The sequence below is a fragment of the Panthera pardus genome, unplaced genomic scaffold (genome assembly GCF_024362965.1).
Source record: "Panthera pardus isolate Hobbes unplaced genomic scaffold, ASM2436296v1 HiC_scaffold_8, whole genome shotgun sequence".
NCBI lineage: Eukaryota > Metazoa > Chordata > Mammalia > Carnivora > Felidae > Panthera > Panthera pardus.
The window spans coordinates 5,201,580-5,217,900 of record NW_026527013.1 but is presented as its reverse complement, the minus strand read 5'-3'; the positions used below and the strand labels follow the sequence as shown (position 1 = coordinate 5,217,900).

Genomic DNA, 16,321 nt, shown 5'->3' with positions numbered 1-16,321 from the left:
TGAATGATACATTGGATCAGATGGACTTGACAGATATATTTAGAACTCTGCATCCCAAAGCAGCAGAATATACTTTCTTCTCGAGTGCACATGGAACATTCTCCAAGATAGATCATATACTGGGTCACAAAACAGCCCTTCATAAGTTTACAAGAATTGAAATTATACCATGCATACTTTCAGACCACAATGCTATGAAGCTTGAAATCAACCACAGGAAAAAGTCTGGAAAACCTCCAAAAGCATGGAGGTTAAAGAACACCCTACTAACGAATGAGTGGGTCAACCAGGCAATTAGAGAAGAAATTAAAATATATATGGAAACAAACGAAAATGAAAATACAACAATCCAAACGCTTTGGGATGCAGCGAAGGCAGTCCTGAGAGGAAAATACATTGCAATCCAGGCCTATCTCAAGAAACAAGAAAAATCCCAAATACAAAATCTAACAGCACACCTAAAGGAAATAGAAGCAGAACAGCAAAGGCAGCCTAAACCCAGCAGAAGAAGAGAAATAATAAAGATCAGAGCAGAAATAAACAATATAGAATCTAAAAAAACTGTAGAGCAGATCAACGAAACCAAGAGTTGGTTTTTTGAAAAAATAAACAAAATTGACAAACCTCTAGCCAGGCTTCTCAAAAAGAAAAGGGAGATGACCCAAATAGATAAAATCATGAATGAAAATGGAATGATTACAACCAATCCCTCAGAGATACAAACAATTATCAGGGAATACTATGAAAAATTATATGCCAGCAAATTGGACAACCTGGAAGAAATGGACAAATTTCTAAACACCCACACTCTTCCAAAACTCAATCAGGAGGAAATAGAAAGCTTGAACAGACCCATAACCAGCGAAGAAATTGAATTGGTTATCAAAAATCTCCCAACAAATAAGAGTCCAGGACCAGATGGCTTCCCAGGGGAGTTCTACAAGACATTTAAAGCAGAGATAATACCTATCCTTCTCAAGCTATTCCAAGAAATAGAAAGGGAAGGAAAACTTCCAGACTCATTCTATGAAGCCAGTATTACTTTGATTCCTAAACCAGACAGAGACCCAGTAAAAAAAGAGAACTATAGGCCAATATCCCTGATGAATATGGATGCAAAAATTCTTAATAAGATACTAGCAAATCGAATTCAACAGCATATAAAAAGAATTATTCACCATGATCAAGTGGGATTCATTCCTGGGATGCAGGGCTGGTTCAACATTCGCAAATCGATCAACGTGATACATCACATTAACAAAAAAAAAGAGAAGAACCATATGATCCTGTCAATGGATGCAGAAAAGGCCTTTGACAAAATCCAGCACCCTTTCTTAATAAAAACCCTTGAGAAAGTCGGGATAGAAGGAACATACTTAAAGATCATAAAGGCCATTTATGAAAAGCCCACAGCTAACATCATCCTCAACGGGGAAAAACTGAGAGCTTTTTCCCTGAGATCAGGAACACGACAGGGATGCCCACTGTCACCGCTGTTGTTTAACATAGTGCTGGAAGTTCTAGCATCAGCAATCAGACAACAAAAGGAAATCAAAGGCATCAAAATTGGCAAAGATGAAGTCAAGCTTTCGCTTTTTGCAGATGACATGATATTATACATGGAAAATCCGATAGACTCCACCAAAAGTCTGCTAGAACTGATACATGAATTCAGCAAAGTTGCAGGATACAAAATCAATGTGCAGAAATCAGTTGCATTCTTATACACTAACAATGAAGCAACAGAAAGACAAATGAAGAAACTGATCCCATTCACAATTGCACCAAGAAGCATAAAATACCTAGGAATAAATCTAACCAAAGATGTAAAAGATCTGTATGCTGAAAACTATAGAAAGCTTATGCAGGTAATTGAAGAAGATATAAAGAAATGGAAAGACATTCCCTGCTCATGGATTGGAAGAATAAATATTGTCAAAATGTCAATACTACCCAAAGCTATCTACACATTCAATGCAATCCCAATCAAAATTGCACCAGCATTCTTCTCGAAACTAGAACAAGCAATCCTAAAATTCATATGGAACCACAAAAGGCCCCGAATAGCCAAAGTAATTTTGAAGAAGAAGACCAAAGCAGGAGGCATCACAATCCCAGACTTTAGCCTCTACTACAAAGCTGTCATCATCAAGACAGCATGGTATTGGCATAAAAACAGACACATAGACCAATGGAATAGAATAGAAACCCCAGAACTAGACCCACAAACGTATGGCCAACTCATCTTTGACAAAGCAGGAAAGAACATCCAATGGAAAAAAGACAGTCTCTTTAACAAATGGTGCTGGAGAACTGGACAGCAACATGCAGAAGGTTGAAACTAGACCACTTTCTCACACCATTCACAAAAATAAACTCAAAATGGATAAAGGACCTGAATGTGAGACAGGAAACCATCAAAACCTTAGAGGAGAAAGCAGGAAAAGACCTCTCTGACCTCAGCCGTAGCAATCTCTTACTCGGCACATCCCCAAAGGCAAGGGAATTAAAAGCAAAAGTGAATTACTGGGACCTTATGAAGATAAAAAGCTTCTGCACAGCAAAGGAAACAACCAACAAAACTAAAAGGCAACCAACAGAATGGGAAAAGATATTTGCAAATGACACATCGGACAAAGGGCTAGTATCCAAAATCTATAAAGAGCTCATCAAACTCCACACCCGAAAAACAAATAACCCAGTGAAGAAATGGGCAGAAAACATGAATAGACACTTCTCTAAAGAAGACATCCGGATGGCCAACAGGCACATGAAAAGATGTTCAACGTCGCTCCTTATCAGGGAAATACAAATCAAAACCACACTCAGATACCACCTCACGCCAGTCAGAGTGGCCAAAATGAAGAAATCAGGAGACTATAGATGCTGGAGAGGATGTGGAGAAACAGGAACCCTCTTGCACTGTTGGTGGGAATGCAAATTGGTGCAGCCGCTCTGGAAAGCAGTGTGGAGGTTCCTCAGAAAATTAAAAATAGACCTACCCTATGACCCAGCAATAGCACTGCTAGGAATTTATCCAAGGGATACAGGAGTACTGATGCATAGGGGCACCTGTACCCCAATGTTTATAGCGGCACTCTCAACAATAGCCAAATTATGGAAAGAGCCTAAATGTCCATCAACTGATGAATGGATAAAGAAATTGTGGTTTATATACACAATGGAATACTACGTGGCAATGAGAAAAAATGAAATATGGCCTTTTGTAGCAACATGGATGGAACTGGAGAGTGTGATGCTAAGTGAAATAAGCCATACAGAGAAAGACAGATACCATATGGTTTCACTCTTATGTGGATCCTGAGAAACATAACAGAAACCCATGGGGGAGGGGAAGGAAAAAAAAAAAAAAAGAGGTTAGAGTGGGAGAGATCCAAAGCATAAGAGACTGTTAAAAACTGAGAACAGGGGCGCCTGGGTGGCGCAGTCGGTTAAGCGTCCGACTTCAGCCAGGTCACGATCTCGCGGTCCGTGAGTTCGAGCCCCGCGTCAGGCTCTGGGCTGATGGCTCGGAGCCTGGAGCCTGTTTCCGATTCTGTGTCTCCCTCTCTCTCTGCCCCTCCCCCATTCATGCTCTGTCTCTCTCTGTCCCAAAAATAAAAATAAAAAACGTTGAAAAAAAAAATACTGAGAACAAACTGAGGGTTGATGGGGGGTGGGAGGGAGGGCAGGGTGGGTGATGGGTATTGAGGAGGGCACCTTTTGGGATGAGCACTGGGTGTTGTATGGAAACCAATTTGACAGTAAATTTCATATATTAAAAAAAAACAAAAAACAAAAAACAAAAAACAAAACCAGTGCTTGAAACGTCAAGGGTCCTGGGAACTCTACCTTCCTCTAAAGAAAAACATGAAGCCAGCCTCAGAGAGAGTGAGGGGCACACAAAGGGTAGGGACTTCTCTAGGGGCACTGAGACAGCCCTGACATTTCCATCCTGTAGCACGACTTCATCTTTACGTCACTGGCACACCCATAGAACACACATGCCCCTGCCTCGTCCAGGGATTCCAGGATGATGTGGATTCCATCATTACCTTCACACTTCTCATGGGGCTCAATGTACTTCCTCCCAGACACGGACTGAAATCCATCTTTACAAGCACAGTGGGTACTGTTGGAGCAGCTGGCATTTTCAGGGCATTTGGGACAGAGACCTGCAGAGAACACAGGATCATTCCATTCATGTACTCATTCATTCAAGAAATATTCCTTAAGCCCTTACGATGTCTCAGATGCTGTGGTCAGCGGAATAGCGCTGTTAGCCTCCACTGCCCACCCCTCCTACTGCTGAACACAGATGCTTGCACTGTCTGCCCCACACACATCCAGCCTCAGCCACCAGCACCACTTATGCTCAACAGAACTTCCCGCTGTCAGCACCTGAGTTTCTCTACCTGAGGGCTTTCTCTGGCCACCAGAGTCCTCTGTGCTCACAAGGCAGGTTAGCAATGGAGCAGATCCCTCAATCAATGACTGACATGAGTCAGGGTGTTTAAAAAAAAGGTGGGGGGGGGTGCCTGGGTGGCTTAGTCTGTTGAGCATCCAATTTTGGCTCAGGTCATGATCTCACAGTTCATGAGTTCAAGCCCCGCATCAGGCCTCATGCTGATGGCACAGAGCCTGCTTGGGATTCTCTCCCTCCCTCTCCCTCTCCCTCTCTCTCTGCCCCTCCCCTGCTCATGCTCTCTCTCTCTCTCAAAAATAATAATTAAAACATTTATAGAATTACCATATGATACAGCAATTCTATTTTTAGGTATATATCCCAAAGAACTGAAAGCAGGGGTTTGAAGAGATATTTGCACACTTGTGTTCATAGCTGCATTATTCACAGTAGCCAAAAGGTGGAAACACCCCACGAGTCCACTGACAGATGAATAAACACCATGTGGCCCATCCATACAATGGAATGTTATTCAGCTTTAAGAAAGAAGGAAATTCCAACACCTGCTACAACAACAGGAGTGAGCTCTGAAGACATTACGGTGGGTAAATAAAGCAGTCACCAAAGGATGACTACTGTTTGATGCTACATACAGGAGGTCCCTAGAGGAGTCGAATTCCTAAAGACAGAAAGCACGTGGTGGATCCTGGGGCTGGTGGGAAGGCAAATGGGGAATTGTTCAATGGGGAAGAGTTTCAGAAGAGGAAAAATGTTCTGGAGGTGGTTGGTGGGGATGGTTACACAACAGTGTAAATGTGTTTGATGTCACTGAGCTGCACATTTTAAAATGATCATGATGGTGAATTTTATGTTATGTATATTTTACCACAAGTTTAAGAAGATAACAGCTTCCTTGCTCATCAAGGGGAATAACGCTGGGGTGCACACTCCTTAGTACATCCCAGCTCCCATTGTTACATGTAACCTGCTTGACAATGGACCCTTATGGCTCCTCACCTTCCCAGGTAATTTCCCACTCCCACCTGGCACTTCCTAGAATTACCTCTGATGAGGAACATACGGCAAGCTGACAGGCCACTGCAACCCTCGCCTCCCCACCAGGTGCAATATATGTGTGATATTCCTCTGGCTCTCCTGGCTGCCCAAGAACAAAGGGAAGGGGAAAAACACAGGGTTAACTAATAGAGATCATAGTCCTGCAGGACCTAAGTCTCCATCACCCCTCCATAGTGATGTGGGAAACAAAGGCAGAAGGAAATGGAAGATACAACTAAATTTCCTTATAATCTGCAGCCCATTGACAAATACTTGAGGCAGGCAGAGTAAAATGTTTCTACAGGAACTCCTTACTGTCTTAATGCTAATACTTTGCTAGAGGGAAAAACAACCTTAGCCTGACAATAGCTAGGCCTCCAGTATCCCGAGAGTCTTTTTAGGAAATATGAAAATCTCACTAGAAACTTCCCCCTGGATTAGACCTCCTACAACCCCATAGTATAACACCAGTTTCTCCTCATGGTCCCGGGGCAGCTCTTCCTGCCCAGGGGTCCTGTCCCCATGCTTCAGTAAAATCACCTTTTTGCAACAAAGATGTCTTCAAGAATTATTTCTTGGTCGTAGGCTCCAGACCCCATGAACTATCACCCCCCAAACTCATCAACCTCCCAGATAAGTGACTTGTTCTCAGGTCCTTCTCTCAGGGTGTGCTTCTGGAGGGACTCAACCCAGGACATGGGGAAAAGCAAAAGTATCTCCTGCCATGATTTGGACACAGGCTCTGGGAAAGAAAGGGCAGAGTCCACCATCCACCAGCTGTGCGACCTTGAGCCAGCTACTTCTCCAGAGGGCCACTGGTCAAGTGAGGATACGGTCAGGACCTTCTCTGTAGGCACGTCAGGATTGCATGGGATCAGTGTGCAATGTGCTTAGCATTGAGCCTGGTGCAAAGTACGAGTTACATAAATGGCAATGATGATGCAAAGAGGGGGGGCAGTCCTTGGGAGCTGCAGGCAATAGGAAGAAGGCAGCAGGATTTATGTGGTCTCCCTTGAAAAGGGCTCCTTCCCTCTCCTTGAGGCAGGTCGCAGACCCTAATTTCCGTTCCCTGGAATTTGACAATGAGTAAGCTCACCTTCAGAATTTTTGACATGTGATCCTGACAGAGCCAGCAGGACAGTGAGACCTGGAACAGAGAGAGGGGGACAGTTCAGCTTGGCTGAAGCCCAATGGGGATAGGGCTGGACATACCCTGCTGACTTCATTGCAGATTCTTCCAGGCAGATTACAAAGGTGAGGGTCAGGGAGGGCATCATATACTAGTGATGCGGGCCAGGGCCATCTGATTGCAGCTGTAAGAGGGTCTACACCCAGTTTCAATGTGTGAAAGTTTGTGTGGGGGGTGGGGGGCGTTTCCCACACCAGCAATCAGTGCTCTGACACCAGCTAGGTGTCCTACAATTCAGCTCAACTTCTGCACCATCTACCCAGAAACAGCATCAGATCCCACAGGTTAAGGGCTTGCTCCCACAAGCCTGCCCCCCCTCCCCCTTCAGAAACCATAGAAAGCCTAAGTTGTCACCTCCCTCTCCTGCTGCATTAATGCTCTGGAGCAGCTCAGAGAAACATTGCAGTTACTAGATTGCTGACCTGTTAGGAAAAGGTATCACTCAGGAACACTGGATGGAGGAGGGATGGGGCAAGATACAGGGGAAGGGCGCAGAGCCTCCTTGCCCTCTCCGGGAGGCCACTCTCCGCAGACCAGCTTCACCAGCCCCAGCAGCCTCTCGGGTCTTAGGGAGACTTCCTCACACAGGCAAGATTGATTAGACCCTTGACCCTCGGCTGGCTACTCACCCTCCAGCTCTTCGCCCCTCCCCGAAAATCAGGAGGTGGGGCTGAAAGGAGCTAGCCTGCTGATTACGTGATTGGCTCCCCGGCCCCGGCCCCGCCCCACCCTCCCCCGCCCCCGCCCCGCCCCCAGCCCTAGCCCCGCCCTGCCGTGAGTTTCCCAAATCACCTTATTACCATAACAGGAGACACCTTTTTCAATCACTCTCCTCAGGGAAATTCCCAAATGGGGACAAAGCCCAAAGACGTATATCTCATTATAAATCACAATATCATTAGCTGTGCGTCCCGATTTCTGAAAAGTCAGCGGCTCATAAAGCTTTTCTCCAAGCGTAGCACCGAAAGGCCAACTGCCAAACTCCTTTCCACATGCAACAGTGCACCTAGACCTGTCTAGACCTGTAGCCGCACACTGTCCGAGGGAGATATAATGTGAGCCACGTGGGTCCTTTTAAATTTGCTAGTAGCTGCGTCTTTAAAGGCTGAGAAAAACAGGTGAAATTAATTTTATTATTGTGTTTGACCCAGTAGAGTCAAGATGTGATCATTTCAACCCGCAATCCAGATGTGACAAATTATTCATAAAGTGTTTTGCATTCTTTCCTGCGTGTAAGATAGTCTTTGAGACCAAGGATGCGTTTCACACGTGGGGCCAATCTCCACTCAGGCTGGCCTGTTCTCTAGTGCTCAAGACCAACACGTGCCTGGTGGCTATGGTAGTACATAGCCCAGGTCTAACTCCTAGTAACCAGTGCTTTCTCTGGAGTAAGAGGGGATCTGAATAGCACAGACCATAAGAAGCCTCAAAGTCCAAGACTGTGGGAAATTTGGAATGGATGAGCATGTTTGGGGCATGGTCCATTTTGAGGATGACTTAAAAATATCTCCCACATTTTTAGATGAAGCTTTATATGAAAGTTGGGGTGGCTCAGTCAGTTAAGCAACTGACTTCAGGCTCAGGTCATGATCTCGTGGCTTGTGGGTTCGAGCCCTGCATCGGGCTCTGTGCTGACAGCTCGGAGCCTGGAGCCTGCTTCAGACTGTGTCTCCCTCTCTGTCTGGCCCTCCCTTACTCATGCTCTCTTTCTCTCTCTCAAGAATAAATAAACGTTAAAAAATTTTTTTTTAAAGTTGGGGATGAATTTAGAAATGCGGAACGCTTTCCACATGTTTCCTAATATCACTCCCTCAAGGTACATATAGGTGGCAAATAACCAGGCACTTGAAAAATGTTTTTTCTTGGATTTTTTTCTCTTTCCTCACAAGCAGGCTGTGCTGGGATCCTTTGCTAAAATCTGGAGGCATTGGCTTTCACAGCTAACACCAGCCCCCAGGTGGTTTAAGTATGGCAAGTAAGATGGAGGTAATTTGAATTTGTACCACACGGAAGGGGGAAGAATAAGAAATCTGCCCATGGCCCGTTTGGGTGATCACAGAATGAGACAGATCCCTTGGACAAGATAAGGCTCTTTCTGCCTCCTCTGTAATATTTACTATGCTTCATATTATGGGTACTGACAAAAACATGACCTTTAAGGATTCATGATAACAGGCTGAATCATATGACATGGCCATTTCTGTAAATCAAAAAAAAAAAAAAAAAGCCCAAATACCAGCAATTTCCTTGTGAATGTTTTCTTCACAAAAAAGAAATATTACTTGGTCTCTATGGGGCAGGGGTCAGCAGACTATGGCCCACAGGTCAGATTCAGACCACTGCTCGTTTTTGTATGGCCTGTGAGCTAGGAATGGTTTTTACAGTTCTTACATGGTCAATATAAATCAAGTTTTATTGGAACACAGCCATGCCCATCAGTTGGAGGAAGGCTTGGGGGTACTCTTGTATGACAGTGCAGAGTTGAGGCGTTCAGAGGGAGACCACATGGCCCACAAAGCTGAGAACAATAATTATCTGGCCCTTGATAGAAAAAGTTTGCCCACCCATGACATATACTGGACATCACATGCTTGCTAATAAGATCGTCTAACAAGCCTGGTTTAACCCATACCTTGCAGATTCAAAATCCCAGAGCAGAAGGGTAGGTATAGGCCCAGGTCATTGTACTAAACTAAAGTAGTCCAACCCTGGACCCTCTTGGTGGTTGATCACTATAGCAGACCCTTGAAGTGTCCCCCTATGGTCTTCCCCTGAAAAGGCTCCTATCCATACAGATAACTTACTCTGTCTTTCAGTAGGAGAGCATTTTCTGCAGCCTGTGGGGGACAAGCCCCAAATGTTCAGAAGTTATGCTGGAGTGGCTATCTAGCTGTGAGAGATGAGGACCAAGGGTGTATAGCCCAGTCTCCTTGCCCTGCTAAGGCACGTTAGGTGTTCCCTCTTGGGGGCTCCCCAGCAGTGTTGAATGGCAGTTACCCACAGAGGTAATTCATTGTTAACACATCCTTCATCTGTTCTTGTCTCTGTCCCATCTGGCATCCTCCACTCCCTCCTGTGTGCCTCCTGGGATCCCTTCCCAAGTGAACTACTTACATCCAAGTCTTTGTCTTAGTTATGCTTGGGGAGAGCAACTAAGAGACTCAGTGTGCGAGTTTCTAATCGGACTGGCTCACACAGTCATTTCTGCACAAAGAGCCAAATTTGGGGGAGCAACCCAAACTGGGATACCAGGGTCATGGGGAGAAGAGAGAATTCTTTGTTGCACTCACCTGAGAGCAGGGGCAGACACCTGCTTCCCATAGCACTGAGATATCAGAAGCAACAATTGAGAAACACTCTCAAACAGGATGTGCCAAGGGTTCCTGGAATGAATAAACCCCATGAAAGTCAATTTCGGAGGGTCACAGACTTCAGGGGCCAGGTGGCCAATGCTTCTCAAAACCTTTTGATTTCTGCCTTTTTTTTTTTTTTTAACATTTTTTATTTATTTTTGGGACAGAGAGAGACAGAGCATGAACGGGGGAGGGGCAGAGAGAGAGGGAGACACAGAATCGGAAACAGGCTCCAGGCTCCGAGCCATCAGCCCAGAGCCTGACGCGGGGCTCGAACTCACAGACCGCGAGATCGTGACCTGGCTGAAGTCGGACGCTTAACCGACTGCGCCACCCAGGCGCCCCTATCTTTTTTAAATTTTAATTAGTTAACATACACTGCAATATTGGTTTCAGGAGTAGAACCCAGCGATTCATCACTTACATACAACACCCAGTGCTCATCCCAACAAGTGCCCTCCTTAATCCCCATCACCTATCTAGCCCATCCCCCACCCACCTCCTTCCATCAACCCTCAGTTTGTTCTCTATTGCTAAGAGTCAGTTATGGTTTGTTTCCCTCTCTCCTCTTCCCCACCTCCCCTTCCCATATGTTCATCTGTTTTGTTTCTTAAATTCCACATATAACTGAAATCCTATGGTATTTGTCTTTCTCTTATTGACTTATTTCATTTAGCATAATACATTCTAGCTCCGTGTGTGTTGTTGTAAATGGCAAGCTTTCATTCTTTTTGATGAATATATTTACACTATATCTTCTTTATCCATTCATCAGTCAATGGGCATTGGGCTCTTTCCATCATTGGGCTATTGTTGACAGTGCTGCTATAAACATCAGGGTGCATGTTCCCCTTCAAATCTGTACTTGGTGTCCTTTGGGTAAATACCTCATAGTGCAATTGCTGGACTGTGGTAGTGGTTATGGTGATGATGGTGGTGGTGATGACAATGGTAGTGATGGAGGTCTCCCATGTCTCTTTCCTGACACCAATTATAACCACGACTTTGTGTGATAATGGATCAATTATCAAGAGGCGTTGAGAATTCACAGGGTCCTGTGAAGCTCCCCCAGGAACAAAGTAGTGGCCTCAGAAGGCCCCTTTCAGAAAAAACTCTTAGTCCCGATGGCCTGAACAGGCTAGTCACACATTATGTGCTGGCATCTAGCATGCAAGTCAAATTTTGCTGCACGTACTTCTGTTAGCCTTCTATTCTCACGTCCCCAAAACATTTATGGAACTTCTGTGGTGGGCTAAGTCCCTTACCAAGTGTTTTGACACTATTGTTTCATTGAAAGCTCGCAACCACCTTGTGATGTAGATCATATAATATCTTCCCATTCTTCCAGTGATGAAATTGAGGCTTGAAGAGAGTCTGTCACCTGCTCCAGGTGGCACTGCTAGCACAATGCAAAGCTAAGACTTGGAAAAGTCAGGCTGAGTCCAAAACCCACATATAAAGTGCAATGAGATACTAAGCCTCAGCGTTTCCTAGGTGCAAAACATGTAATATAAATAAGCAAGGCCATTTTGGGGAAGCAAGGAGGAGTGTGGAGAACTGAAGATTTTGGGCTCTATCTAAAGACATACAATTCTACTTTTTCCCTAATTGCAGAACCAGGGGGCCACCAGCTTCCAATATCTGCAAGGGACAAATCATATAATTGCAAGTCAAATTCTGTACCTGGGAATCTTGGAGGACTTATACTTGTAATCTCCTGGATGCTTTCCCTTCTCTCAACATCCATTTCCTTTTTTTGATTCATGGCTCTCTTCCCTTCCAAAAACCTACTTCCAAAATATACTGTGGAAACTCTTCGTGTGAAGAAATTATGTCTACGGGCACCTAGCAGGTTCAGTTAGTAGACCATGTGACTCTTGATCTCAGGGTCGTGAGTTCAAGCCCCATGTGGGGCATAGAGCTTACTTTTTTTTTTTATTATTTTTTTTCAAGTTTCAAACATTTATTTATTTATTTATTTATTTATTTTTAATATATGAAATTTATTGTCAAATTGGTTTCCATACAACACCCAGTGCTCATCCCAAAAGGTGCCCTCCTCAATACCCATCACCCACCCTCCCTAGAGCTTACTTTTTAAAAAACTAAAAAAAAAAATCATGCCTAGATGAGGATAATTCTTTTCTGAGGCCTCTTTTGAAACTGGTTTAACTAAAATGAGCATTTTATGTGAAAGAGGTGATCATGTTTTTCAGAACCACTGAAACCTTTAGCAATGCTGAGTTGGTTTTTTGGGTCTTCTTTTAAATGTTTGTTTATTTTTGAGAGAGAGAAAGAGAGCATGAGCCAGGGAGGGACAGAGCGAGAGGGGGAAGAGAGGATCCAAAGCAGGCTCTGCGCTCACAGCAGTAAGCGCAATGTGGAGCTCGAACTCATAAACCATGAGATTATGACCTGCGCTGAAGTCAGATGCTCAAACAACTGAGCCATGCAGGGGCCCCTCTTTTGGGTTTTTTAAGAGCACTTTACTGAGGTATGATTGGCATGTGAACAGCTGTACATGTTTAATGTGTGCAACTCAATGAGTTTGGGCTTAAGTATATATCCATGAAACCATTGCCACCATCAAGGCCATAAAGACATCCATCACCTCCCAGAGTTTCCTCCTGCCCCTTTATGGTTATTTGTGTGTGTTTATGTGTATGCACACATACATGTGTGATACAAACACTTAACATAAGATCTATCCCCTCAGCATATTGTAAGTATATAATAGCGTTGTTAGCTATGGGCGCCATGTTGCATAGTACATCTCCAGAACTTATCATCTTGCATAACTGAAATTTTGTACCCATTGACCATCACTTCTCATTTCCCCCATCCCCTAACCCCTGGCAACCACCGTTCTACCCTCTGCTTCTATGGATTTGAGTATTGTAACTCCGACATATAACGGAGATCATACAGTATTTGTCTTTCTGTGGCTGGCTTTTTTTTTTTTTTTTTTTAACATACCTAGAATGCTGACTCGGAGAGATTTTTGACCATGACCCACTATAAGAAATACATTTTCATTAGAGAGAGAGAGAGAGGGCAAACTGAACCAAGTTTCACAAATTAACATGCTACATTTGATATTTTATAATTATAGTCCCTTGCATTTCTTTTAAAATGCTGGTTATAATACCCACTAAGTTGGTTTCATGACCCTGCCCCCCTCCAGTGGGTCACAAACAGCTGGAAAAACACTGACCTGTACAGTGAGTCACTTTGGCCATGAAGGAAATAGACAATCCTTTGACAGTGAGCCTTGCATTTAATTGTGCTGATGTGTTTATCATGGAGGTGAGGCGTGCGGAGTGACAAAGCTTGTTAATTCACTATGTGACCTCAGTAAACATATTCGTCTTTCTAGGTCTTGTTTTCTTCATTTTCAGTAACAAATTGGTTGTATGCTACGTCTGCTTCAGGCTCGTTTCTTGAAACTTTATTACAGACATACCTCAGAGATATTGCAGAGTGGGTTCCAGACCCCCTCAATATAGTGAGTCAAATAAATGTTTTGGTTTCCCAGTGCATATAAAAATATGTGTACATTATACTGTAACCTATTACATAATGCAATAGCATTATATCCATATAAAATGTACATCCATTACAGAAAAATCGCTTTATTGCTGAAAAATGCTAACCACCATCTGATCTTTCAAGAGTCATATTACTGATCACAAATCACCAAACATAATAATAATGAAAAATTTGAAACACTGCTGGAATTACCAAAGTGTGACACAGAGACACGAAGTGAGCAAATGCTGTCCAACAAATGGTGCCAATAGATTTCTTGATACAAACCTACAAGTTGTAAAAAAAAAAAAATGCTGTATTTGCGAAGTGCAATTAAGCAAAGTGCAGTAAAACAAGGTATGTCTGGATTTTAATTCACCTGAAGCCCCTTAATACACAATTCATCATCTGTCGACAGCACCGAGGCATTTCAGTATGTTCTGCACTACCACATGTTGCACGACCGGAAGCTAGAAAACGATCCCTACAATAGCAGCTTTCAATAAACAAAGCAACAGGACATAGAACGAGGTCCCCTTGAACATTTCTCCAGTACCAGACATTTTCCTAGACCCAACATCACCTGTGAAACATTTTCTATTTTCTATGGAAAGACACTAATCAGTTCTTACTCACCCACAAGATGAAAAGTTCTTGCTTCTTACCCTGGCAGCTTATCAGAGCTAATGAAGAAGGAAGTACATTGCTTCTTATCAGGAACTCCAATTTCTCAAGGAGTCTCGTGGGTGGATGAGAAGGCTGGGGGTGTTGACTGGGCAGCTTGCATAATGCAGGGTCCCTTAGTTCTCTTTTCATTTGGGTAATTTAAATAGTGTGTTACGTTAGGGTGGATCATATTGAAGTGTCTCAGAAAATGAGTTTGGAAATGATGATGGTGTTCCGTGTGGAAAATCAGGTAATGGAGAATGGCATCAACTTCCATTTACACCAAGAAAATGGATCCAACTTTGGAGAGGCTTCTTTAATTTGGTGAACTTCTTAGCAAGAGAGAGAAGGCCAGGCTGTGGGAGAGTGTATCCCACTGTGCCAGTGTATCTATGTACCATCCAGTTCCTTATTATGGTGTCACTTCTCAGTTTACCATCTTGGGAAAATGACATACCCACATTCTTGGACTTTGAGATAGGGTCACTCATCCCAATTATACTCATCTACTAGGCTGATGAAAGTCTTGATTGGTCCCACTAGCATGGTGTCCTGAAATTTTCTTCTAGTTCATATTAGAAGAATCTTTCTAAGAGCCAGCACAGGTACAGCAAAAAACAAAAACAAAAACCCTAGTTTAACAAGTCCAAATACACACAAGGAGTAAATCCTTATCTAGTGATTTACTCCTTATCTTGATTTTGTTGCATTTATCAAGTATCACCTTATTATCCCTGACATTTATTTTGTAAATTAATTAGAGTCAATGCAGTAAAATATTCAAATAATCACTTAGATATGGTCCACAGGCAGTTAGCCCCTCCATGTAAGACTCAAAATATTTGCACCATGTGATACTGAGAATGTTTCTTTTGAATGACAAATGAAAGAGAGCTTAGGTTTATCACTGTCAGCTTAGGTAACATGAAAAGTATCTGGACGTTAACCTGAAATGCCTGACCCCAAGAGAAGTCCCTGAAATTCTGAGCATTTTAAGTGCTTGCAGCCTGATTCTGCATATGACAGACTATTTGCACAAACATATGCAAGAATACTCCATCTTTGTGCATGGTCCTCCTATGCTGACTCTAGACTTGACCGTGTGGCTGGCTTTAGCCACTGGAACAACAGCCAACAGGATGGAAACAGAGATTTGAAAAGTTCTTGCCTATTGGGGCTTGCCCTCTCTTGCTGCACTTGATTCCCAAAATCTTCATGTGAAGGAGCCCAAGCTAGTCTACTAGAGGATGAGAGGCCATGAGGAAGAGAGTGAAGGCTCATTAGTTAGCAATCCACCACTCTGGTTGTCAACCTGCCAGTGACAGAAGTAGGAGTAGGGCTATGCTAGATCATCCAGCAACCAGCTGACCCATCAACTGACCACAAATGCATGAAAGAGCTCATCAGAGACCAGTCAGGCTAGACTAGACCAGAAGAAATGTCTAACCAACCTACAAAATCATGAACAAAACAATATGGTTGTTATTTGAAGCAAATGAAATTTGGGGGCGGTTTGTTACACAGCCAAGGCTAACTGATACACTTCACAAAGTGGACTGAAAGAAGTTTTTACACACGTTGTCAGGCATGGTACTGTGTGACTTCACCTTCTAACCACAATTGATGGGACTATTTAGTACCAACAACCTATGAGGTGGCCCAAGCAGAGAAATCTACCTTAGAGTATTTCTCCATATTGAATGCTGACTGGCCAATCCATTCAGCTTCTCTCTTGGAGAGTTTGAATGTGAAGCCCCAGAGAGGGACACAGACAAACGGTAGAGTGGTCCATGAGGTGATGAACAAGCTGGGAAACAACAAAAGCAGAAGCCATCAGACACAAGAATCCATTGATGAACTTCTTTAATCCCTACTTAGGATATCTCAAATTTCCTTGATGGAACAGTAGGTTGTCACCACAACAGAATCCCAGTCTGTTCCACAATCCAATCCAAAGAAGGAAATACCTGGCCTAGGGAACAGTTTGGCAGGGTATGGCTGCTGCTCAAACTTTAACAAGCTCATAACAATTCATTCTGGGTGATTGTGAAAGAATCTGTTCTCCATCCTTCTTCACCCTGCTCTGTGCCCTGAGAGGTTGTCCTGCAGGGACTGAATTACCAG

General features: G+C 43.5%; 1 protein-coding gene across 3 annotated transcripts in view; it reads right to left on the bottom strand.

The window, feature by feature from the left end:
• Window positions 1-14,208, bottom strand: part of LOC109254230 (adhesion G protein-coupled receptor E4-like) — a 98,232-nt gene extending 84,024 nt beyond the window's left edge. For all 3 annotated transcript variants that reach the window (XM_019427967.2, XM_019427966.2, XM_019427969.2), the window contains exons 1-4: window positions 14,168-14,208; window positions 9,941-10,033; window positions 6,558-6,608; window positions 4,056-4,175 (exon numbers count right to left, since the gene is read on the bottom strand). In XM_019427967.2, the coding sequence (XP_019283512.2) occupies window positions 4,056-4,175; window positions 6,558-6,608; window positions 9,941-9,971 (202 nt within the window). In that variant the 5' untranslated portion in view covers window positions 9,972-10,033; window positions 14,168-14,208. The remainder of the gene's footprint in view (window positions 1-4,055; window positions 4,176-6,557; window positions 6,609-9,940; window positions 10,034-14,167) is intronic.
• Window positions 14,209-16,321: the final 2,113 nt, after the last annotated feature.